Here is a 26,971-nt window from a genome sequence, read left to right as displayed (position 1 = left end):
TTGTGCTGAAGAATTCTGAGAAATGAAAGAGAACTGATAGGCAAAGTGAGGTCAGATGATTGACTCTTTGAATGCCTGGTGGGAGGTTTTGACAATAACGATCATTTGTAAGTACTAGAAGAGCCGGATATAATAAAATCACAGAATCATAGAAATTTCAGACTGGGAGTGAATGTGACCTAGTTCAATGGTTTTGTTTGTTTGTTTGTTGTTTTAATTATCAATGTGCATCACAGTGAAACTTTAATAGATCTATACTACAGAAATGTATAACTTGCTCAATGGCCACTCCAGGTGGGTCCGTCTGGAGATTCAACTGGTTTGCCTAAGAGAACCTCCATGGAAACCTACTACTCTGTTGAGTACTAGTTGAAAAACACTGATATAGTTAAATCTTTGCTTATTGTAAAAATAAAAGAGTTAATGTATTGAGTTGGAAAGTGACTTACTCAAGCTGAATTAGCTATCGAGTGCCAGAATAGCTAGTGTTATTTTAATTAAAATTTTCTGAGCAATTAGATTTGGGAACATCAGCCTTGGGAATTAGATTTGGAACATCTCCTATGAATTGGAGAAGACAGTGGTGGAAAGACCAGCCAGGAGATACTGCACTCATTCAGGTCTGAGAAAATAAGGAACTGAGTGTGGTGTTGGCAACAGATCTAGCGAATGGATGCAAAACAGATTTTTAAACCATGTCAAAGGAAGAAGTTTCAATGCATCTCCCTTCCCTTCCTCTGACTTTCCCTCACCCAGAGAATATTCCTTTTGTGCCACTGAATTCCAGGTCCTGCTCTGTCCTCATGTCACCTCATGGGCTTACAACCTAGCAAAGGGCTTGCTGAGAGGATGGATATTTGAGTATAGACTTGGAGGTTGAGACATTAAGCCATGGAGATATCTGAGAGAACATTCTAGACAGAGGAACAGCTTATGTGGACAACATATGCAGCAACCGGAGCATGTCTGATACGCCTGAGGAGTAGCTGGGAAGTCAGTGTAGCTGTCCTGGCCAGTGTAATCAAAAAGAACAGTGTTTGATGAACTCAAAGAAGTAAGAGAAGGCAGATCATGTGAGGTTCTGTAAGCCGTTATAACAACTTTGACCTTTCATTCATTGATTGTGAGGAATGAGAGCTGAGACGGAGTACTGGGGAGGAAGATGAGTTTGATACATAGAAAGATATATGTTATAGTAATGCTTTGGGTAGAATGAGTTTGAAATGAAGAGACCTCTGAGATTAGCTTATTCATAGGCAATAGTAAATGTGTGTATGAACTTTTGTAAGAGGTCACATTATAGAGACGTAGATGAGAAACCCTCCAGATTAGAGAGGAGAGTTAAAGTGGGATAAATTGATTCGTTGTAGAAGAATTTGGGAATGATTTGTTCAGAGAATAGTCAAACAAAAAGAAGCACTTCAGAGATAAAATTAGAAGGGTACAACTCTCTTGTGCCAAGTCAGTAAAGAAAGAGATTTACAAAAGGCAGAGAAGAGCAATATCACCAATGCCACTGATGCTATTATTAATAGCAGGCACCGTTCAGTTTAATGGACTGAATCTAGTTGCTGATCAGCACTTACGAAGAAGAAACGGTAATAATGATGTCACCATATATTCTGTGTAGCAGTTAATTGACTTCCAGAGCTTGTTTATACTATTGAAGCTTTGTTTATGAGGCAGACGAAACATTTATTTTTGTTATTGCAAATTAGATAATGAAGAAACTGAGGTACAAAGTGATCACTTAAACTTGATAACACCATTCAGCTGGTTAGTAGCAGATGAAGACATCAGCCCAAAGCCCAGATCTGCCATCTTGTAGGGAGTTAAAGCTGGAAGAAGACTGAGGTGTGCTACAGCACAGTTCTTTCCTTTTACACGAAAGGAATGGAAGCCTGGAGACTTGGACAGTCTTGGCCTGGACACATAGTTCCTCCATGACCAAGTGGGGATTAGAAATTACAGAATGTTAATGGTTGCAGACCTAATGAGTGCCTGCCTAGTTTGGTGGAGTAGCTTTACATTGCTCTCATTCAATCCTTAAGGTAACAATGAGAGCTAGGTAATATCCTCCTCCTTTAAGAGCCAAGGAAACTGAAGCTGAAAAAAGATAAACAACCTGCTCAGAGGCTTCGAACTAGGAAGTCCCAGAGCCAGGATTCAAACTCAGGTATATTTGACTACAAAGCTTTGTCTCATTTGCACATTGTCTCAATTCTCGGTTTTCAGCACAAAACCTCCCCTGTAGCTGCCTGCATAATCTTGATAGGTGCTGTTTTTTTCTTGCTTGCTTTTTTTTTTTTTTTTTCCTTAAAGATTGTGTCTGCATGCTTCTGACCTTAGCACAGTCTTTCCCCTTAATGTGGAAAGGGGTCTATCAAAACAGTTAGGAAACGCTGGCTGTAGCAATAAAGCAGCCCCAAAACATATAATGGCTCAATAAGATAGAAACATATCTCTGCTCACATAAAGAGTCCCTGACAGTTTCAGGTCTGTGGAAGGGCTCTGCCCCACTTAGTCATGCATGGAGCCAGACAGACAAAGGCTCTGCCATTTTCAACCTGTGGCTTCCAAGTTTCCTTATACATTAGCCTCCAGTGGGAAGGTGGAAACAGCATGGAGGTTCATATGAGATATTTTTGTGGGCCATATTGGAATTACATTATTTCTAACTTTAGAGCTAGAGCTTAGTCACAAAGGCTCACCCATCTGCAAAAGACATGTAGGCCTCACCCATCTGTAAAGTACCTATGCTCAGGACACACCCTTGGGAGCCCAAGAAGAAAAGATGGAAGAGCTAGACTGTTTTTACCACAGAGCCTTTCTTTTTCTTTTTTTTAATTCAAGTATAGTTGGTTTACTATGTTGTGTTAGTTTCTGGTGTACCGCAACGTGATTCAGTGGGTACACACGCACATGCACACACACACACACACACACAAACACACACGTGCACACACACATATATTCTTTTACAGACTCCTTTCCATTATAGGTTATACAAGATATGAATACACTTCCCTGTGCTATACAGTAGGTCCTTGTCATTTATCTATTTTATCTATAGTAGTTTGTATCTGTTAATCCTGAGCTCCTGGTTTATCCCTCCCCTGACCTTTCCCCTTTGATAACCATAAGTGTATCTTCTACGTGTGTGAGTCTCTTTCTGTTTTGTAAATAAGTTCATTTGTATCATTTTTTTTTAGATTCCACATATAAGTAGTACTATATAATATTTGTCTTTCTCTGACTTACTTCACTTAGTATGATAATCTCTAGGTCCATCCATGTTGCTGCAAATGGCATTATTTCATTCTTATTTGTGGCTGAGTAGTGTTCCACTTTATACACACACACACACACACACACGCACACACACCACCTCTTCTTTATCCATTCATCTGTTGATGGACACTTAGGTTGTTTCCATGTCTTGGCTATTGTAAGTAGTGCTGCTATGAGCATTGGGGTGCATGTATCTTTTCGAATTAAAGTTTTCTCTGGATATATGACCAGGAGTGGAATTGCTGGATCTCCACACTATTTTCCATAGTGGCTGCATCAATTTACATTCCCACCAACAGTGCAAGAGGGTTCCCTTTTGTCCACACCGTCTCCAACATTTATTATTTGTAGACTTTTTGATGATGGCCATTCTGACCAGCGTGGGGTGATACCTCCATGTAGTTTTGATTTGCCTTTCCACAGAACCTCTCTTTTTCATTTATTTGTCTTTTTAGTTTCCCTCAAGTATTCTGATGTATGCTATGTTCGGTACAGTCCTGGAACTCAGCAAATATTAGATAATAATCAGGTTTGTGTTCACTGTACTTGTGGCAATTTATGGTATTGCTTTACTTCCTTAAAGTCATGTAACGTTTTTTGGGAGGAGAGAATCCAGTTTTATGGCGTGTATATTATAGATTCATAGATTCTATCAGTGAATGTTTTGCAATATTACAATCGTTTCAAAATACAAATGAACATCAGTGTCTTATAGTTTTCTGCATATAGGTCTTCTGTCTCCTTAGGTAGGTTTATTCCTAGGTATTTTATTCTTTTTGTTGCAATGGTAAATGGGAATGTTTCCTTAATTTCTCTTTCAGATCTTTTGTCATTAGTGTATAGGAATGCAAGAGGTTTCTGTGCATTAATTTTGTATCCTGACACTTTCCCAAATTCATTGATGAGCTCTAGTAGTTTTCCAGTAGCATCTTTAGGATTCTCTATGTATAGTATCATGTCATCTGCAAACAGTGACAGCTTTACTTCTTCTTTTCTGATTTGGATTCCTTTTATTTGTCTTCTCTGACTGCTGTGGCTAAAAGTTCCAAAACTATGTTGAATAGTAGTGCTGAGGGTGGACAACCTTGTCTTGTTCCTGATCTTAGAGGAAATGGTTTCAGTTTTTCACCATTGAGAACAATGTTGGCTGTGGGTTTGTCATATATGGCCTTTATTATGTTGAGGTAAGTGGAGAGATATACCATGTTCTTGGATTGGAAGAATCAACATTGTGAAAAATGACTATACTTACCAAAGCAATCTACAGATTCAGTGCAATCCCTGTCAAACTACCAATGGCATTTTTCACAGAACTAGAACAAAACATTTCCCAATTTGTATGGAAACACAAAAGACCCTGAATAGCCAAAGCAATCTTGAGAAAGTAAAACGGAGCTGGGGGAATAAGGCTCCCGGACTTCAGACTATACTACGAAGCTACAGTCATCAAGACAGTATGGTACTGGCACAAAAACAGAAATATAGCTCAATGGAACAGGATAGAAAGCCCAGAGATAAACCCATGCACATATGGTCACCTTATTTTGATAAAGGAGGCAAGAATATACAATGGAGAAAAGACAGCCTCTTCAATAAGTGGTGCTGGGAAAACTGGACAGCTACATGTAAAAGAATGAAATAAGAACACTCCCTAACACCATACACAAAATGGATTAAAGACCTAATGTAAGGCCAGACACTATAAAACTCTTAGAGGAAAACATAGGCAGAACACTCTATGACATAAATCACAGCAAGATCCTTTCTGACCCACCTCCTAGAGAAATGGAAATAAAAACAAAAATAAACAAATGGGACCTAATGAAACTTCAAAGCTTTTGCACAGCAAAGGAAACCATAAACAAGACCAAAAGACAACCCTCAGAATGGGAGAAAATATTTGCAAATGAAGCAACTGACAAAGGATTAATCTCCAAAATTTACAAGAAGCTCATGCAGCTCAATGTCAAAAAAACAAACAACCCAATCCAAAAATGGGCAGAAGACCTAAATAGACATTTCCATACCATAATTCAAAAAGAGTCATGTACCACAGTGTTCATTGGAGCACTATTTACAATAGCCAGGACATGGAGGCAACCTATGTGTCCATCAACAGGTGGATGGCTAAAGATGTGGCACATATATATATATATATATATATATATATATATATATATATATATATATATATATACAATGGAATATTACTCGGTCATAAAAAAGAAACGAAATTGAGTTATTTGTAGTGAGGTGGATGGACCTAGAGTCTGTCATACAGAGTGAAGTAAGTCAGAAAGAGAAAAACAAATACCATATGTTAACACATATATATGGACTCTGAAAAATAAAATGCTTCTGAAGAACCTAAGGGCAGGGCAGGAATAAAGATGCAGATGTAGAGAATGGACTTGAGGGCACAGGGAGGGGGAAGGGTAAGCTGGGACGACGTGAGAGAGCATGGACGTATATACACTACCAAATGTAAAATAGATAGCTAGTGGGAAGCAGCCACATAGCACAGGGAGATCAGCTCGGTGCTTTGTGACCACCTAGAGGGGTGGGATAGGGAGGCTGGGAGGGAGACGCAAGAGGGAGGAGATATGGGGATATATGTATATGTATAGCTAATTCACTTTGTTATAAAGCAGAAACTAACACACCATTGTTAAGCAATTATACTCCAATAAAGATGCTAAAAAAATAATTAAAAGTATATAAATTTTTAAAAATGCAAATGAACATTTTTAAAGATCCAGAAATCGTCTCTCAGTCCTAACCAGTGACCTGGTTACAAGGTAATGTTAATTTTTTTCTGTCTTCTATTTTTAAGCAGTAATATAGAGTCCATAGTTAATATCCTATACAATAGGGGTAACAGTAGATTTTGCTGAAGGGTGTTTTGTGTTCATCACATCTATGAAGTTTGATTTTGTTATTCCTGATCTACAGATCAGAAAGCAAAAATTTGGAAAATTCTAAACAATATACTAGTGTGTTGTTGGGCAGGAGTTTGAAGTCATATTTGTGTGCAAAGCCGGTGTTCTCAACCATGGTTATGTGTTTACATTCCAGTTGCACTGACAGACTCTAAGTGTCTGGAGTACAGGGACCTTATCTTTTTCATCTCTTTATCATAGGGTGGAATATACCTTCATACAAGTATGTTCAGTAAACTTTTGTTGAATGAATGAAAGCATCAAAAGTTTTTCTCATGGCTCAACCTACAAATCCCTAGAAAAGATATAATCAACTATTTCACTGTGAACTTTAACCAATTAATATGAAATACAAAAGGATCTCCTTCGAAATAAACTTTGAGAACAACTTTATTTTGTAAATTTTCAAATAGCAAATCTGAGAGAGAGGAGATCAGAGGAAGGAAGAGATTCATCCAAGTCAAGAAACTAGAATTTTGCAAGAATCCAAGGATGTGTTTGCCAATGACTTTTGATAGCAAATTCACTGTACATTCCAAATAGGGTTAAACGTGTTGTTTAGGGCACATCCTATGGAAAAACCTTGGGTTGTCCTCTGTTTTTCATGCTGAATAAAAAACTCAAAGTACAAGTAGGATTCTTGATTGAAGGCAACTTTAACTGTGTGTCTTTTGTTGCCTTAAAATCTCTAAAGATTAGACTCAGAAGCAAAGTCTTAAAAACTATATAGTGTCTTTTAGACACTATAAAGTGTCTTTTAGGTAAATAAGATATAAAGATTAAACTAACCCCATAATATTTAATTTTGCGAATTGACCTTGTATCTTTGTGATTTGCAAATAGCAGGAACTCTTGTGGTACTTTGAGTCTCTATTACAGCACTTTTTCATTGTTCCTTATGTTCGGTCCATTGTCATTTATTTTTTCATTCATTCATTCCCACAGACTTGTATTGGGTACTTTCATATTGCTTGACATTCACTTATTATTCCAAGAAATGGAAACCTAAGATGTTGTCTCTATTCTTGGAAAGTATGCATTTGAGGGATGGACACAATAGGGAAATACTGCTGTGCTTAAATAGATGTGTGTGTACACAGTGAGGCATTAGGGAGGGAGGACCTGTATGTCTGGAGGAGTTGGAGTAGGTGATATCAGTTAGGGTTTGAAGGATGAGTGTGTGTGTTATATACCTCTTCCTCTTGTTGGAGAGCTCCTGGGTTTCAGGAATCACATCTTCTTCACTTTTGCATCTGTTTTGCAACTGCCACAATACAAATAGCATGCTTGACATGTATTTTCAGCTCAGCCAATATTTAGAGAATTGAATAAATACATTTTCTTGGTGTAAATCTTCCTTTCTCCGTTCATCAATGACATGATGTGATAGAAGAGTGACAAGTACGGGTCCTAGCTCATTCTGAACCTTGTTTCACCATATGTTAGCTATTTGACCTGGGCTATCACGTGATTCATTATGTAGCAGACACTTGGATACAAAAGTGAATACTATAGGTTCCACTCTCAAGAATCCTCCAACATCTCTTGTTTCCTCTGCTACATTTTCAGGTCTGTGCTGAGATTTAAACAAAATCCTAGGATTTGTTATAGGAAGGAAAAATGATTTTTTTATTTGTCTGTTTCCTTTGCAATGTCTGACACCATGTGATGCACCCAGGCTCACTGTGATTTATCAGAATTCCTTGAGACAGGGGGCCGGATTCCATGGTGAACTCACAGAGACCCCGTTCCTGGAGCATCTGTTTTGTTTGTTTGCCCGTAGCAAGTGCTGACTGGGAGAAACATATCTCTTAGCACAAAGGCAGCCACAAGCCATTTAACAGTTTTTAAAGTCCCCAAAGTATCACTGAAAAGCCTCCACTTGTTTTCTGTATTTGGGTATGTGGTTGTTGCTCTTAATACTACTGCGACTATACAGAAGAAATAGCCAGTTTTACGAACACAATGAAAATATAAGCACCTCTCAAGTACAGCCTGGTCTCATATAAAATGAAACTGTTGGCTTCAGTTATAGACCTGGCCCACGAAATAGAAATGTGCAGCCTTGTTTGCAGGTGCTATTGTGTGATGAGCCCTGGTTATTCCCAGTGAAGCCCCAGAATCTGCTGTGTGCAGTGCAGCTCCCAGGCAAGGAACACCTCCACTACTTTTCTAATTTTCAGTGTAAGCCAGGAATACCCCAGTGTCTCTGGGGTAATTGCAGATGTATAATTTGACTGGTTGTATTCACTCCCTACACAGATAACTTATATCCTGCTGGATCACGGAAGCTTTTACTAGTTTCTCTTATTTCATTTTGGGAATAAAAATATCTGTGAATTAAAAAAAATATATTTGCACATCATTCAGTATTCCCACTCCTCCTAGAAATTTCCTGTAGAATTGAGAGCAGGAGGAATTATTTGTAAGATGTTCAGATAATTTATCCTCCAAACTGAGTTGGTTTTGAGAGTGAAAGAGGCAGCAGGTGACAATGAGACCAACCAGGACATATGATCTCTATGGTTATTTGAGAAGTTTTGCTTTTGTATGTCCTGGTTTCCTGACACTAACTGTGGCTAGATGGTTGTTACCTAAGTATTGTCATTAGTCTAGAAATCACAGGGTCTGTGGGGAATCATGACAGACTTTCTGGAAGCTTTGGAAATAAATGTCTGAGGCAAAACTTGTTGCTGCTTTGTTACAGAGAGTTATCTTTCAGCCTCTCATAGAGAAGTTATCTCTGAAAATCAGTCTTCTAGTTATGTCTGTTCCTCTTGGTGACCTATATTTAGAAATAACCAAACTGACTTCATAACTTAGGGCCCGGTCCTTCCCGTCTGTGAGACATGGCCTCAAGTCACTTCTCTGTTTCAATTTATGAACATTTTAGTGATTCAAGGTGTGTCCCACTGAACCACACACCTGTAAAATTTCAGAAATGAAAACATAGTTGTTGAAATTTTATTGTTTGCAGATTTATAATAAATGCACACACAACCTGACTGCTATAGCTGAAGGTGCTATAGAAGCACTAGGTCCTGTGGCCTGATTGCATTTAGAAAGCTGAGGGATGCTGTATGTCAAAGGACTGCATGAACTTAATGACACAGCCATAGAGGAAGAAGATGGCAGTTGGCAGAAAAAGGCCAGGATGGAGTTGCCCAGAATAAAGAGCTGCACCTTTCCTCTCTTTACTTGGCTGGAATGCTATGAGATGAGACTGGCAGGTTTCAAACTACGTTCACAGCCTTGTGGACAACTCGGGACTTTTCAGTATAATAGATACACTGGTAGTTGATGCCTACAGCACGGCACTGCTGAACAGGACTCCGAAGTGCGTTGTATCCATTATGTGTTATATCTTAGTATTAATTAAATTTCTATTTGTATAAGACTGCTGTAGTTCAGGTGTTTCTAGGAGGACTAGGGGGGGATTCCCAGCCCGCAATGGCTATATTCCAAGAAATAATTGCCTGGAGAGATTCTGTAAGATGAGCTGAGCCTGGCATGACGACTGACAGCTCATCTTTCTGCATTGGTGTCATTTTCCTTCAGCTCAGAGGCAAGCCTTTGGGCTAGAGAATCCAGGCATTTGCTGATTCTAAGAAGCCAGATTCTAGAGCAAATAGAGCCCAGAAAACTTCTTTTCATCAGGCACGATTGAAGAATGAGGAGCTCTGATTGACGATCACAAATCAAGTCCTTAAGTGAATCAGCAGTTTTAGAAAGAATTAGAACAGTGCTTCTCAAACTGTGCTCCCCCAAAACTTAGTTTCACAAGATATTATCCAAAGAAAAAGCATTTCTCAGCCCAATAAATTTGGGAAACAGTACATATTATGATTCTGCTAAGTTTTTCAGGGCATGTAAAGATGATAAGTCTCTGAGACTGAAATCTATAAAACATTAGTGTAACACTGTTTAACCTAGAGTTTCCTGAACTTATTTGTTCACAGGTATTTTCAGAGAATACCAAATAATATCTGGGATTACTATACTGAAATCATTGAAGCAGAGAAGAGTCATATACTCTGAATAACAAAACTGTGCCAAACATCCTCAATTTAGTTTCTGGTGATTCAGAAACTAACACAGCATGTGCCGTTAGGAATGTCTTCATGACCATCAGTTCTCATTCATTGTTCAATTTATGAGAAAGCACCCAGAAAACGAAGCTTTTAGTTTGTTTGTTTGGATTCTAGAAAAAAAAGATGGGATACAGTTTTTCCTGTAACTTTCTTTTAGGTGACTAACCAGTTTTAATTGATATGTTGACATGAGCATGTTTTAGGTGTTTATTGAAAGGTTAGTGTCAAAAGAAATTAATGTCCTGGTGGGCTTGTGTTTTTCTCTGAGGCAGATATTGATGAATGTACAGAGGGGATCATTGAGTGCCACAACCATTCCCGCTGCGTTAACCTGCCAGGGTGGTACCACTGTGAGTGCAGAAGCGGTTTCCATGACGGTGGGACCTCTTCACTGTCCGGGGAGTCCTGTATTGGTAAGCAGCTTTCAGCCATGCCCTCCATCCATCTAGACCTTTGCAGGAGGGGCAGCCTGCTTTGGTAGTCTGTTCAGCTCCCAGTGTTAAGATATGACCCCTCACTGGTTAAACTCATCAGTTTTCAAATTTCCTCCCTCTGCAATTCAGGGATCAGGGCAGGGATTAGGCAGTGCAGGGTTTTAGAACTATTATACAGAAACTGGGGCAGTCAGAGGACAAAGCCTGCGTCTGTAGTCTGTGGCTTTTAGTTCTTTCTGAAGGAAACCATGACTTGCTGGAATTTTTCACAGTTTAAGATACAGCTGTGGGAGAAAAGGAAATATTGAGGGACTTAGAAAGTTTAGTTTAAATCTCGGCTCTTGTACTACAAAAGTCACTGTACCTCTCTGAGCCTTCTCCTGTGAATACATAAAAATGTGGATAATAATGCACATATATTATTAGATTTAAATGGGATACCATGATATTTAAGGATTATAAGCTTTGGATTGATGCACAAATATGATAGAGTCAAATTAACCTTCTTATTGTTGCTACTACCACTGCTGTCATCTTTGCAGGGTCTCCTTTAATCACTTTTCTGCTTGCAGTTCTGTTAACTGCTGAACAGAGGAAGTTAACGGAGTTCTTCCCCTTCAAGACCTTATACCTTTCACAAAATCCAAACAACTGATCAAAAATGTAATCATTTCAGGGGCTTCCCTGGTGGCGCAGTAGTTGAGAGTCCGCCTGCCAGTGCAGGGGACACGGGTTCGTGCCCCGGTCCGGGAAGATCCCACATGCTGCGGAGCAGCTGGGCCCGTGAGCCACGGCCGCTGAGCCTGCGTGTCCGGAGCCTGTGCTCCGCAGCGGGAGAGACCACGGCAGTGAGAGGCCCGCGTACCGCAAAAAAAAAAAAAAATGTAATCATTTCCATGAGAACCTTGGCCAATCCAGTTATTTCATGTCATGTGGACTCAGCTGAATTCTTAATGCTGATTTGGACAGACCCAGAGGGCAAGCATTCTGACCATGGGTTCTCAAAGTTCAGAATGCTGAATTCAAAAATGGAAATTTGACTTTGCTCTCTGCATATCTGCATCTTATTTTTTCTAAAGGTTGCTCCTGAGAACCAGTCAGTGTTTTTTACAACTTTTCCCCTAAGATTGCCCTGAAGCAGAGATGAACTGGGGGACAATAGGCACATGGCATGAATTGTCCATTGCAATGTCAGCATTACTGTTGAGAGGCACGCAGTGTAGTTGTTAGAGGCATAGACCCTTGAGCCAGACTCCCTGAAGTCAAATTCCAGCTCTGCCGTTACTAAGTAGGTTGCGAGGTCTTAACTAAACTCTACCTCATTTGTCTCATCTATAAAATGGAAATGTTCATGATCCTGCATATTCAGCCCTCTGCCCCACGTCTATCCGTGTTTCTTTTATTGTTAAAACGATGATTTGCAACCTCAGGGAGAGGTTTGCCTCTATCCTGGGTCTTCATATACTTCCTTTACACGTGGCCAGGAACTTCTGTATGTGCACAACTCAGAGTAAATAGATGTTATGTGAATAGGGATAGATCAAATGGCTGTTGCTGGATAGAAATATAGAATATTGACATATGCGATGTTACATTTCGGGGCTAAAGATAAAAATTTCATTTTTAAAAACAGTACTTAACATCAATAAATAGGTGACTCTTAGCTTTTTTGTGCATAAAAGACCTTAAACATGACGTAGTTGATCCAATTTGATAACTGCCTGGACCTGCCGTGGTGTCGCACACTTCTGTGCCTTTGCATGGGCCGACCCCTCTGACTGGAATGGAACAGAGTTCTGAGTCAAGGAGCTCTTCTCCTTGATCACGTTGATTCACATGTGAATTTTTGTTCATTTTCCTAACTTCAGCTCATGTTTCACTGGGACCCCATGAAGCATTCTTTGATGTCTTCATGGGAGTTTTCGCTTCTCTCCTCTCTAGCTCTAGAGCTTTTAACCCGGCATATGTTTCTGTAGCTTCACTTGTGGCACTACCATTCAGTTTATTTGCTCTTGGACTAGCCTGTGAACATGAAATGAGATTTATTCTTCTGTCTCTCCAGCGAGACCCTTTGGTAGTTGGTGTGCAGTAAATGGGAAGATGCAACCACAGTTCATGTGTCCAATAAAGAAATGCAATCTCAGAAAGAGTGACACCTTGCTTCCAGCCACGTAGCTTGTTTGGTACAAGTCGAGACTCAAGCCTAGGTCAAGGGTGACTCTATGTCCCAGATGCTGGGGAAAGTCCCACTTTATACCTATTGTTCTGTTGTAATTATCAGTTGTGCCCTGTCACTGTCATAACTGTCCCTGTTAGAATGACAGACGTCATGGTCACCTCACCTGCTGATTTCTCTCTGCCATGCTGAGTGACGTGCCCTCTCCAGGGATGCACTTTCTTCATCCATGAACTGCTTCCTGCTCTGCCCAGGAAAATGTCGGTGAACTGGATTCCTTGGCAAGGAACTAGGGTTGTTTTTAGTAGTAACATATTTTCTGAATTCGCTTTCGTTTCCTCACCTTTAAAAATAGCTTTGTATATGGGTCTTACTAAGAACAGAAATCTGACCATCATTTAGGTTATTTTTGGTAGTTGAGAGCACTGTTGGTTCAGAATATTTCTTGGTGTAATAGATGTATAAATCTGATCATGTCACTTTCTTGTTACATCCTCCTAACGCCTTCCCATTGAATGTAAATAAATTTCTAACTTCTTTGCATGGTCTTCCTCCAGGCTTTAGGTGACATTGTCCCTGCCCACTCATTGGGCTTATCTCTTATATATGTTAGCCTTTCTGATCTTTTCATGCCTTGAACATGACAGTGAACTCACCCAGTTTCAGGGCCTTTGGCTTTGACGTTCTCTCCGTCTGGAACACTCAACACCTGTTTCCTTGCATGGTTGTCTTTTTTTTTTAAGTATAGTTGATTTACAATACTGTGTTAGTTTCCTGTGTACAGCATAGTGATTTGTTTTCTTTTTCTTTGCAGATTATATTCCATTAAAGGTCATTACAAGATATTGGGTATAGCTATACATCAAATCCTTGTTATCTATTTTATGTATAGTCGTTTGTATCTGTTAATCCCATACTCCTATTTGTCCCTTCCTCCCTTCCTTTCTCTTTGGTAGCCATAAGTTTGTTTTCTATGTCTGAGTCTGTTTCTGTTTTGTATATAGACTCATTTGTATTGTTTCTTAGATTCCACATATAAGTGACGTCATACAGTGTTTGTCTTTCTCTGACTTATTTCACTTAGTATAATACTCTCTATGTCTATTCATGTTGCTGCAAATGGCAACATTTCTTTCTTTTCATGTCTGAGTAATATTCCACTCTGTGTGTATGTGTATGTGTGTGGGGTGTGTGTGTGTGTGTGTGTGTGTGTGTATATATATATATACACACACACACACACACACACCCCCCACACACATCTTCTTAAGTCAATCATTTGTTGATGAGCACTTGGATTGCTTCCATGCCTTGGCTATTACAAATAGTGCTGCTCTGAACATTGGGGTGCATGTGTCTTTTTGAATTAGAGTTTTCATTTTTCCAGGTATATACCCAGGAGTGGGATTGCTGGATCGTATGGTAACTCTACTTTTAGTTTTTAAAGAAACCTCCATACTGTTTCCACAGTGTCTGCACCAATTTACATTCCCACCAACAATATAGGAGGGTTCCTTTTTCTCCACACCCTCTCCAGAATTTGTTTTTCTTCTTTTTTTATGAATATCTTGAAGTCCTAACTCTTAATTAATTATTTTTGCTGTGTTGCCTCTTCGTTTCTGTGCGAGGGCTTTCTCTAATTGCGGCAAGCGGGGGCCACTCTTCATCGCGGTGCGCAGGCCTCTCACTATCGCGGCCTCTCTTGTTGCGGAGCACAGGTTCCAGACGCACAGGCTCAGTAGTTGCGGCTCACGGGCCTAGTTGCTCCACGGCATGTGGGATCCTCCCAGACCAGGGCTCGAACCCATGTTCCCTGCATTAGCAGGCAGATTCTCAACCACTGCACCACCAGGGAAGCCTGAGAATTTGTTATTTGTAGACTTATTTTTTCATTTAATTCTTAGCTCGAATGCCACTTGTTTGAGGAGATTCTCCCTGACTATTTTATCTGGGGTAGTTGCTTCATTATATCACTCTCTTTTATATCTTTATAGCATTTTCTTTGTTTACAAATTTATTGTGCATATACATATGTGTAATTGTCTCCTGCCACAAATGTACAGATTCCCTGAGGGCAGAGACCTTGTCTGTGTTTCACCACTGTACACACATTTCATCATGTATACACAATGTAGGCACAAATTAGGCATCAATGCATATATGTCAAATGATTGAAGGAATAGATGATAAAACTGTATCAGGTCAAATTTATTTTGTATTTGGTTTGACACAACTAGTTGTGTAGATTGCAGTGAGTAATGTAAGATGCTAAATATCACAAAATCATGTGAGTCTTTCGTTTCAGAAACATAATATTTATTAAGAACAACCATTACACCAGTACTGGGTTAAGTCTTCTGGGAATATGAGTATAAAGAAGATAAGATCTCTGTTGTTGAAGGATTTATAACTTGAAATATTTTGAATCATAACCTATCTTAATGGCACTGAAAATTAGCACATAAAATAAGCCCTAAATAACATCAGCTACTAATGCTTACATTTAAAAGAAATAGCAGCATCTAAAACAATCATTTAAAAACCTCTTTTAAGTGTTTTAGCAACATGCACTCAGCTATGCTTTTTCCCCAGACAATAGCAGGGATGGCATATGTTGGAATCTAAAATATGGCAATTACAGGCTTTTAGGGCAACAGTCACCTGATACTCCAAGCCATTTTTTGTTAGATGAGGTTAACACCTGCTCTACTGACTTCATCAGTTACTGGAAACGTCGAACATTACTAACATCATAAAGAACAGCACCCTTGCAAGATTTACTGTTGCCTCTTTCTGCTAAAGTAGATCATATAATTGAAGAAATGACTAGTCTAGGTATTGCAGAGACAGACGGAATCGCCCTTCTTGAGAAGTTTATCAGAGTCTCCTCTATCTCCCTCTTTCTCTCCCATTTGCTTGTATATGTTTATAAGTCCAGGAGAGATGGGCACACACAGGTTTGCTAGCTGGAATTTGTAGACGAAGATGACAGGGATGCCTTATTACTGTGGGGTCCGGTGCACTTTGTGTTTGGATGCAGTGGTGGGAGTTCAGTGACTCTCAGTTTTCGCATAGAAGCTGTGAGCAGTTCCTTTTTATCTGGGCACAGTTATCTGGGTCATTTAGAAATGAAAACTAATGTATAATCAACGGTGCCATGTCTAAAGAGCAGGATTTTACATATTTTGAAAATGAGATTCAAATTCCTTTGGATGTCAGTCTGTCTCCGTGATCTTGCTTCTGCCTTTGAATCTTTATTTTCCTCTGCTCGCTCTCATCTCCCACGTGAATTCTCAAGCCTCCGCAAATATTTCTTCCACTCTTCCCAAACCCTGCACTCTTTACTCCTTTGCTTGTATGCTTTTCCCTGACCATCCCTCTATCCCCATTTCCACTTGTCAAAATCCTGATGAAGTTTTACACCCTAAACTAGTGATTCTCAAATGTGTTTCACAGTAGATTCACGTGAGTAGCTTTTTAAAAATACTTATAGGGCTTCCCTGGTGGCGCAGTGGTTGAGAGTCCGCCTGCCGATGCAGGGGACACGGGTTCGTGCCCTGGTCCGGGAAGATCCCACATGCCGCGAAGCGGCTGGGCCCGTGAGCCATGGCCGCTGAGCCTGCGCGTCCGGAGCCTGTGCTCCGCAATGGGAGAGGTCACAACAGTGAGAGGCCCGCGAACCGCAAAAAAAAAAAAAGTACTTATAATGGGGCGGCACACACCTGGAGAATCTGATTCAGTTGGTCTGTTATGGGATAGATCGAGGTCATTTTGTTAAGGTCTACAAGTGATTAGAAAGAATAGTCAATTAACATAGAGAACCACTGTCATATTTCTCTAACAGTAAAAAAAAAAAAAAGGCCTACCTCTCCTATGTTCTCATAGCCATGTGTTTGCACGTGTTGTATGGAATTTATCAGATTAAGTTTGTTGTCGTCATCAGTTCCTTATAGCCTGCAGTACAGCTGAGATCTTTTTGTATCTCCTATAGATTTGTATTGAGTTAAATTGTATTGTTCATGCAATTTTGTCATTATTGTTATCAAACAAAATTTTCAAATCCTGGTAAAAGCCATTTTGTTGACGAACTCGGGGATAACATATGCTCTTCCTATGGGACGCGGCACCTCTTGGCCTCCCATTATTGCGTCCTCTAAAGGGACTTGGTTGTGTGAGGCAGGTTCCCAGACTCTGGAGTCTGTTTTCTGGTCACTGTAAACAGCCCAGTGAGTATTTACTTGTCAGAGCAGCTGCTGCAACTGACATGAACTTGCAGAGCAACATAAAACAACCAGAGAATGTTCCACTGGAATCTCTTGGGAAGGAGAGTTCACTTTTTATTGATTGAAGCATCAGGGCTGATTGAAATGGTCTAAGAATGATTTGGATTCTGCTGTCATTGCCCAGTGTCTAGTTCTTATAGGAGTGGAGATAAAAAAAGGGCTAGAGGGGGCTTCCCTGGTGGCGCAGTAGTTGAGAGTCCGCCTGCCTTTGCAGGGGACACGGGTTCGAGCCCCGGTCCGGGAGGATCCCACATGCCGCGGAGTGGCTGGGCCCATGGGCCATGGCCACTGAGCCTGGGCGTCCGGAGCCTGTGCTCTGCAACGGGAGAGGCCACAACAGTGAGAGGCCCGCGTACCACAAAAAAAAAAAAAAAAAGGGCTAGAAGCTGGAGATGCTCCCTGTGACAAACCTCACTGCGGGGGGTGGAGGATTATGAAACCTTAGCCAGTAACAGTGTGATACAGGAGAGGCGGGTTTCCAGTATATACTTATAGGATTGTTGGGATTCAAATCCCAGCTGGGCCGCTTTCTAGCTGAGCCACATTTGGCAAACTATTTAACCTCTCTCTCTAAACCTTAGTTTCCTCAGCGTACAATGATTAAAATAATATTTCCTGGTGGAATTTTTTGTAACATAAGTGTTCCTATATGCCAATATCCTAGCAAGTAGTAGATGATAATAGTCAACATTTAACTTCCCTTCGCCTAAATCTCTCATCTGTCAAATGAAGACAGCAACGGTGATACTAATGAGAGCCAACATTTATTGAGAGCTTACTTTCCGCCAGGCACTGAGCAATTTACAGAAGTGCCGACCTCATAAATTGCTGTGGAGTAATTGTGAGGATTAAATAAGCTAACGTAGGAAAAAAACATTCAGCACTTGTGTTTTTAAGTGCTCGATACCTGTGAGCTATTATCATGAACTGAGCACCTACACTGTGTGCCAGGGAACTTCATGCATTACATAATTTAGTTCTCACAACTGTCTTAGGAGGGAAGCCCTTTCACTGTCACCATTTTAAAGATGTGGGAAGTAAGGTCCCAGGGATTAAGATAACTTGTCCCAAATTCCACAGCCAGTAAGGCTGTAATCCAGGTGCCTTTGATCCCAAATCTTCTTTCTGCTTTTAGTATGTTAACACTGTAGAGCTGTCTGGAAAGGAGGAGACCTGTGATGAGCCACAGACAGAGGAGCTGTTAAGCAGAGCAGCTACAGGTCAACGAGACAAGGCAAAGAGAGAATGAGGGAGTATAACTGAGACCCAGACAGAGTTGCTATATTCTGAATCAAGAGCATTGGGGAATTGCTTTATCTGAGGGACTCAAGGGCTGTGTCTTTGGGCCCTCCTGCTAGACCAGGGGCAGGATGTCAAGGTGGCAGGTTCTTGACAGGTAATCTGATAGCATCTTAGCCTTAACAATAGTATCACCTGGCTATCCACTGATGCAGTTACCTTCCCTGCATTTTTGATGATATGAATCCAGAGTAGAAAAGGAAAGGAAGGCGTGGGGAATAAAGGGTATGAGAAACGGTGGTAAGTAGATGTTTAACTAATTATATTTGTTCTTTCATTCATTCATTTATCCCCCGCTGCTCACAAGTAATTAGTATATACAAAGAACACACATTCAGTAGGGTTATTAAAATAAAAATATTTGAAAAATACAGAAAATATACTAACCATGAGAGTTAACAAAGACGTTTATGAATATCCTGACAGGCAGAGCAAAAAGGAAAGCATGATTATATGAACTGGTCTAATCTGAAAGGAGTTCGCATAAAAAGTCTTTAAGCAAAAAGGCTCAAATGTGCTTTTTCTCTGTTCCAGAGCAGAGATATGCCAGGGTGGTGAAAGCATCTTTGTGGACCAGAGTATTTCAAGCTAAGAAAGTTTCAGAGACAGAGGCATACACACCAATCTCGGAACACTCATTGGATTTTCTCTTTGCCAAACAATAATACCCACCCATGCATAAAGTATTTTCATTGAAACAGCTCCTGCCCCAACTTTCCTTGATAATATTTAAATGATCTCTCATTAACTTCAAAATTGATATTTGTTGCCAAAGAACTTTAGGTTTGGTTTTCATCCAAGTAATGAACTATCTAAGAGACTTCCCAAAGGCAGACACCACCTGGCCATGTCGCTGTTTAAATAGCTTTATGCATCTAACTAGCAGTGGTGTGAAGTACATGGGGCTGTGGTCTGGGGACTCAGGGGAGCTCAGTTGCTTGGCACAAGATTGCCACCTTCAAATGGACAGAGAGACCAGGGACAGACACCACCTGGGTATGGAATGGATATGGAATAAGATTGGTATAGTCAGGACACAGGATGGAGAGGATAAGAACATTTCCCAACATCTAATAGAGGGGATATTCTGGGTTCCCCAGAAAGGGCCTTACAGTGGATATTAACACACAGTTGCAAATGTTAAATCAGATGAGAAATGTATCCCATCAGACCCTCTGCAAGTTTCCTGCTCCCCTTCAAATCCAGCCATGCATACATAAGCCTGGAGCTGTTTAACTGTAAGTTAAATTGGATATATTTGGGGGACTTCTCGAGGAAGGCAAATGTTCCTCCTCAGTTTTGGTGATAAACATTTCAAAAATATAATTTCACAAAATGATGTCAGAATAGCATTCATCGCACTAAGCTCAGGCGTGGACGCAAAGTCCGTTGATCACCCTCTGCCTATCTGGGCTGACACAACAGGCCTATGTGATATTATCCACTTCAGCTCTGGAACTGAAACAAGACATCTCAGGGAATTATTCTAACAGACCTCAAACTAACGACAGGGTCTCTCCTCTAAGCCACCCCTGGCCCTGATTAGTATCTTTTCAGTGACAAGCACCTTCCTAATGGAAGCTGTGACCGGCCATGGAACAGATAAAACAAACTTGGAGCCATGCTTGACGCAATGCACAGTGCATGGAGAGCCAGGGACCTCAATTCTAATCCAAGTGAAGGTCACCTGGGTGATAATGAAGAGGAGAAAAACTAGAAAACTATTAAAAAAACAACTCTTCACAAGGATTGCCATGTTATACTTATTATAGCCACAAAAATAAGCCTGCTGTGGTCTTAGCACTAAGTTAGGTGATACGAAGTGTCCAGAGAATTCACCCCTAGGGACTTTAAAACACCAAGCTGGAGACAAAAATCAACATACGTGAAACAACCAGTAGCATTCTGATACAGGTTATAATCTTATAATTAACTGTAAAATTATTGGGTCAACACTGTATGTAGGTAATTAGGGAGGAGAGTGCTTAGAGAGGATCAAAGAACAGTCATACCAGATTGCACGGGGGTGATTAGACTTGAAGGATGGAAGGGTTTATGTGGTTTATAGATATAAAAATAAAAAATAAATATTAATAATAGGGAAGATTGATTACTTCATGTTCTAGTCACTCTTCTAAAAACTTCACATTTTCTAACTCATTTTATCCTCAAAACAACTTCATCGGGTGGGAATTTTGATAGTCTCTACTTTATGGACAAAGAAACTGAGGCACATAGATGTTCCATAAATTGCCCATGGTCATCCAGCTATTAACTGGTAGATTTCTTCTTCCAGAAAGGGTTAATCAACGTCCTTTCTAGGAACTGTGTACATGTTTAATATTTTTGAAATATTAAGCAACAGGAATATTACTTTCTTTATTGCCCATTAAAATCTTGCTGCAAAAAATGGTACTATAAAAGCCACATTTTTATTTATTGAATGCCAGCTGTGTGTCATTTCACTTTCAGAAACCCGTTGTAGGTAGCAAATGAGGAGAAACACGTCAAGCAGCGCGGCCATGTGTGAAAGAGCCCATGTTCTTTCTACTCCCCCAATGGCCTCTGTCAATTGTATATTAATTGTAGATAATTTACAAAAGGATTAAATTAAGGTGTGCGTAGTGATCATTATTCAGATAATTGCCTCATTTTCTACTTCACTGTGTGCTTATAGATACATACCTGGTATTAAGTCCATAATTTTTAAATTTAGTTTATCTTACGTGTGTGTACAGAAGGAACTAAGGTTTTACTCCATACCAATGTATTCTGGGGGGTCATCACACATCTGAACAAAAGAGAGAGATCTAGGATGATGGCCATCTAAGAGGTCACCTGAGTATATCAATCATCAGTGTGTTCCCCTTCTGAGAGGTCGCCTCAAGGCTATGGGAACTTCTAATATTGCTACATGGTATCAGGTCACAGTCATGAAGATCCAGAACTTAAGAGTCAGAAAGACAGGCATACCTGAAGAGCTGCAGCTGGCTCGCACTCCGCTCAGCTGCTGAGGTGTGGCTGTTTGCTATCTCCTGTCCCCGGCTACATTGAACTGAAAAGCACAGCTCTGCTTCGTAGGCCTATACTTTTGACTGGAGCCCGGTTTCTGCCTGGCAAAAGAGAGCAAGAACAAAGTGATTGTGACTAATTGAAGCTTTTCCTTTTCCCTGCAGTTGACATCAGTGGTTAAGACCAGACTGGGGTGATGCCTCCAACAGAGCATTTATCAAAGTCTGGATCTTAGGGCACTAATGCTGGGATATTTTGCAGCAAAGGCTTTACTAGTAAATACATCTGGGAAATTCTAAATAGAGTTAAGGTGGTTTATCAACTGCAGGACTTTTCAGAGCCTTTACATTGAGAGTGTCCAGAATTTATTTGGCTTTAAACCCTTTTTTTCCTCCTAGGCATCCTATGGATTTGGCATTTCGTAGAATATGCTAACTGAAAGCTCAGCTGACAAAATGAATATAGCCTACTCTAACAATTTTTAGAAAACCGTATTTGTTCAGTATCATTGAATAGTGTGCTGTTCAAAAGAGGGGTTTTGTTTTTTTGTTTTTTCAGTTCTGCAACAAAATGTTTTTGGGCATAATACTTGTCCTTTAAGTACCAGCAATTTTTTATATTATTATTTAATTTTGCTCTAAGAAAATCATTTGAATATATGACCTTTTGTCTCTTGCATTCTTTTTTTCCTGTGATCATTAAAAATGTAAATCACTCAACTCTACTGTCCTGTACTGAGTGATCTTCTAAAGGCTTATTGGGACATAGCCGTTTTGTCCCTAAGCTGAATGGTCCCAGTCCTTATGTTTTTGACAAACATATTTCTCCTTTGAATAAGTATTTATCTCCTTCATGTATTACCAGCCTAACCTGTAATTTTTTAAATGATACCAAGAAGATTGCTTTCCTTTCCACTGTGGTAAATGAAGACTTGGTAATTTGATGTCTCAGGCCACAATAACTCAGAAGGAGTAATTAGAAGCCAGTTGCCTCTTTAGGCTCTGGGGATGTAAAGAGGGGTGATGCAGGTCTCTGGGGTGCTCCATGACAATTCTACTTTGCATGAATCAGCCCAGTGGGAGTTCTGAGAAAAGGAAGCAAGTCAGATGGCAGCTGTGAGGAAGGCTGTATTGGAGATGGGGGGGGGGGAGGTCGTGCAGTGGCTCATACAGAAGGAGTAACAGTTGTATGATATACAAAGAAAAAGTGATATTTTTCCCTAAAATAAGTACTTTTCAATGCAATTATGGTTCTCTTTAAGGTCTTCTCTTTGAATATGAACTTGGCATTTTTACAAAGATCAGGCAACAACAGAAGCACTTTGATTTCCTCCTACACAGGATCTTGAAGCTAACACCATGCAAAATCTTCTTCATGAGTTTTAAATGACTTTCTTTTCCTTTCTTCCTGAGGAGTTACTCCCACATGAGTGACACTAGAATGACGGGGGGTATTCCTAAAAATAGCTTCTTAACATTACTTCCTGTGAACTCAGTTTCATGTAGCTTAGGGCAGAGGTTCTAGAAGTGTGATCCTCAGACCAGCAGGATCATCATCACCTAGGAAGCTGTTAGAAATGAAAATCCTCCACCTGCCCCCAGACCTACTGAATCAGCAAGTCTGGGAGTGGACCGGTGATCTGTTTTATAATGCTCCCCCGTTAGTTGATTCTGATGCCCACTCATCTTTGAAAACCAGTTTGGTTTTTTGTTTCATTGAAAGGCTTCAGAGGGGTCCATGCATGCCCTGAATCTGTATGCAAGTATGTGTATATGTGTGTACATGCATCTTTTGGAGGAAGCAGAACCATGTTTTTCACTCGGATCTCAGAATGACACTAACTCCAGCAAGGTAAAAACCACTGCTTAAACATCAGGATCCAGCACTTGAGGGTCTCTTGCTGAAATTATTTGACCTGAAAGCCACACACATTATGTTTGCTTACCAGCCATTGGCTAGAAATAGCTGTACAGCCCAGTCTGAATGCATGAATTCAGGGAAGTATAATTCTCTGTGTGTTCAGAAGAAGTAGTAAACCCTAAGTCTCTATCACATTTCCATACAATAAAAACCATTTATCATAGATAATAGATAAATAGATAGATAGATAGACTGATGAGAAATTGACTAACTCCTCTTAGGGTTGGGGCATGTGGGGATGGCAATGTATATGGGAATTTTTCACAGAAAATATGATATTTTTCACAGGGTCTATAGGATGAGAAGGAAATTTTCCAGACAAAGTAGATATTAAGTATTCCAGGCAGGAATAGTAGTCTGATTGGAGACAGAATCATGGAAGAGATCTAATTATGTTCAAAGGATGGTGAGATTTCCATTGTGGATGAAGTACATGATATATATGGTCATGTTATGGGTGAGGAATGGCAAGAAAGGAGCCCTGGAAATAAAGGTAGAGACCAGATTATGAAGGGTCTTGTGTTCTAAGCTAAGGAGTTGAAAGTTTTGAATTATTTCATAAATATTAGTGTCTCTAAAGGTTGTTGAAACATCTATTTTGTTGCGACAACCCTGATACTTTTTAAGTAGCTATTTTTAATATAAAAGATAGCTATGTAAATAGAATAGTGTTTCCCACAAAGTTTCAAACCCTCTATCAGACATGTATCATTGTGATTTTCTACATCTGTGCAATTTTGCTTCTCCTGTTCCTTTTGCTTGGAACGTCTTTCTTCTGAAAAAAGTGAGGCCATCAGAATTAGATGGCTTTTGATCATGATTATTATCCAGCAACTCCTGTGTGCTAACATTTTGGCCTGTAGTTCTCACAACAACTCTTCAGTTTCGGTATGATTCCTCATTTTACAGAAAGAGAAAATGAGGAACAGAGAGGTCTGCTCTCTGCCACACAGCGAGTAAAATTTCTCAGCTGAGAAATTGATATGACTTACTAAAGCAGTTAGTTTAGGGATACCTATGAGTAAAATATTGATTCAAATTCAATTTTCTGCCAATTCCTAGAAATATTACCTTGTAGCAGCTCAAACTGGGTCATTTTCCTGCTAAAAAGCCCTTGAGATAGTGAGAGAACGGTGTGATCTATTAATCTAATCTCTCTTTGAAGAGGCCGAGGCAGGGAAAACAGGAAGGTGCTACTGTAATAGTCCGAGCAGTAGAGATGGAGAGGGCAGAGTAAGCTACACTATGGGGTGGATGGTGAGCGTTCTGTATGCTCCAATTAATTGTAATTTTTTTAAAGCGGGATCTTGCCTTCGTTGTTTTGGTATCACCTTTTACATACAGTGAGCATCAGTTCATATTTGGAGGGTCTATGTCTTGGCTGCTGTGTTGAAGATTTACCATTTGGTCTTTGCAGAAAGTTTATTTTCTACAGACTTGGGAGCCTGCCATCATGTGATGATGTGGGACAAGCCTGACCTGAAGTAAAGATGCCTCTGTTTGTGTCCTAACTCAGACACTTACTAGCTGTAAGCCCTGAGCATGTTCCCGAATTTCTTATACTGGGGTACAGGTATTGCTGAAAGGGTACCCAGAGCTAGATGAGGAGTCTTGCTTTGCTCAGTGGTTTGAGGGGAAAATGATCTTTCTATCATAATCCTGACTAAATGGCTGGATTGAAAAACTAGCAGGAAAAATAGTTTTTAAAATAGAAAATATGAAACCTCAAATACATTTCAGACCCATGGTTTCCCTTTTATGTATGTCCAGGATTCAGAAAAGTGAGCGTTCACTCTTTCCTACCTTAGAGATAAACTTGGTAGAAATGTTTGAGAAGCAATGATCATTTGACCCTCTGCTTGGTTCTTTTAATGGGAGAACACGGTAATGCTAACATTCTAAGAAGTTTTTTTGAAAGGACAAAGTAGATCATGATTTGAAAGGATTTTGAAAACCCTAAGGAGTACAGTGTATACGAGTATAATAAATTATTGTTATTATACATAATAAAAAGATAGAAATCTGTTTCATAAAGACATGTTAACATGACTCAATAAAATGAGTCAAGGCTGGGATATCAAAGCATCCTCAGGTTCCTAAAAAGATACATGTAAAGAATTATCCACTGTTTGCCTGCTCCATTAAAATTTTACCGTCCCAGGAGCAGGAATTTTGTCTGTTTTGTTTGCAATAGTATTCCCAATGCCTAGAACAGTGTGTAGCATATCATATGTGCTCAATAAATATTTGTTGAATAACTGAATTAATAAAAGGACTCTCAAAGCAATAATTTCTATTATTAATGAGGACACTGACCCTAACTGCTGCTTACTCTGAGGAGCTGAGCTGGACCACAAATGAACTGCAAGAATTCCTTTTGTTTATATTGGAGCAGCCTGAGTCATGTCAAAGATAAATAAAATCAGACTCCAAGTGGTAAGGACAGATTTTAATCAGCGGTAAGCTACTGCAATAGAGAAGAGGGTCCAGTGTGAACTGAATTCAACTTAGATTTGTGCAGAGGGGACTGAACATTCTAAAAGGAAAATGCGGGAGTTGGAAAGAGGAAAGTGGGGGCTTGAGTAGAAATAAGGAAGTGGAAATTTACAAAAAGCAGGAAAAGGTGTTGGTCCATATGAATCCCATCTGGGTTTGTTAACCAGCTGTTACTGAAGTTAGGTTTCTACTCTCCTACAGAGACTGGGAGGGGTGATGGGGGCCTATCTTCATTCAGGTGTTAGCTGGAACAGCAGAAAATTCTTCTGCAACCTTGAGCTTTCCCATGCAGGATCCTAAAGGGACTGGAGCCGTTACTTTATTGATGCTGCCTTGAGCTGTTAGAAACTATGCTAGTGTTTGTTAATTTTTCTCATGTGGGGTGGACAAAATTATTTGTGCTAAGAGTCTGCAGGGTTTATAGGCCCAGGTTGAGGCCTAGTCAAGAAAAGGGCTCAGAGGAGCCTGACTAGAGTTTGCTCAGGGAGAGAATTTTAATCTATGGGCTCCTTTGCTTTCCACTAGAAATGAACTTAGTTTGGGCTCTTATGGTTTTAGCTCCTGTAAGGTAAAAAACACAGAACGACAAATTCAAAATAAACAGAACTTGCCTCCCAAAAGTCTAGGGCAGAGTGGGTTCAAGTTGCCTACTCTTTGCCTCCTTTTTCCTTTGACTCTCACAAAAGCCTTCTAGATCTTTCCAGAGACTATCCCTTCAAAAACAGGAGGCAGCCCCAAGTCTATTTTTACCAAATCAGTTGATGAAGAGAAGAAATACGAAGAGAGAAAGAAGATGAAAGAGAAGGAATCATCCAAGAAAAGACACCGTGAGATCACATTAAGATTTATTTATAGCATGTTAGTCTTCTCTGTAGATGCTGCCCTTCTTGGCATGGTGACCCAGATCTTTGTCCTAGATCAATGTCCTAACTTGCCTTCTGCTGGGACAAAGCTTTTGGAAAAGCTTTGACCCCTTCCTAGAAATCAGGGACCATAATAAAGAGAGTGGTAAAAAGAGATGATAACTAAG

General features: G+C 40.0%; 1 protein-coding gene across 2 annotated transcripts in view; it reads left to right on the top strand.

The window, feature by feature from the left end:
* The window catches only part of NELL1 (neural EGFL like 1), an 868,290-nt gene that overhangs the window by 784,750 nt on the left and 56,569 nt on the right, over positions 1 to 26,971 (top strand). Inside the window, exon 16 of one of the 2 annotated variants that reach the window (XM_004263921.4) lies at positions 10,594 to 10,734. The exons of the other annotated variant lie outside the window; for it this stretch is intronic. Within the exon in view, the coding sequence (XP_004263969.1) occupies positions 10,594 to 10,734 (141 nt within the window). The remainder of the gene's footprint in view (positions 1 to 10,593; positions 10,735 to 26,971) is intronic. 2 annotated transcript variants of the gene reach the window in all.

The sequence above is a fragment of the Orcinus orca genome, chromosome 8 (genome assembly GCF_937001465.1).
Source record: "Orcinus orca chromosome 8, mOrcOrc1.1, whole genome shotgun sequence".
Classification (NCBI taxonomy): Eukaryota; Metazoa; Chordata; class Mammalia; order Artiodactyla; family Delphinidae; genus Orcinus; species Orcinus orca.
The sequence above is the reverse complement of the archived record's forward strand: the minus strand, read 5'-3'. Positions and strand labels throughout refer to the sequence as shown.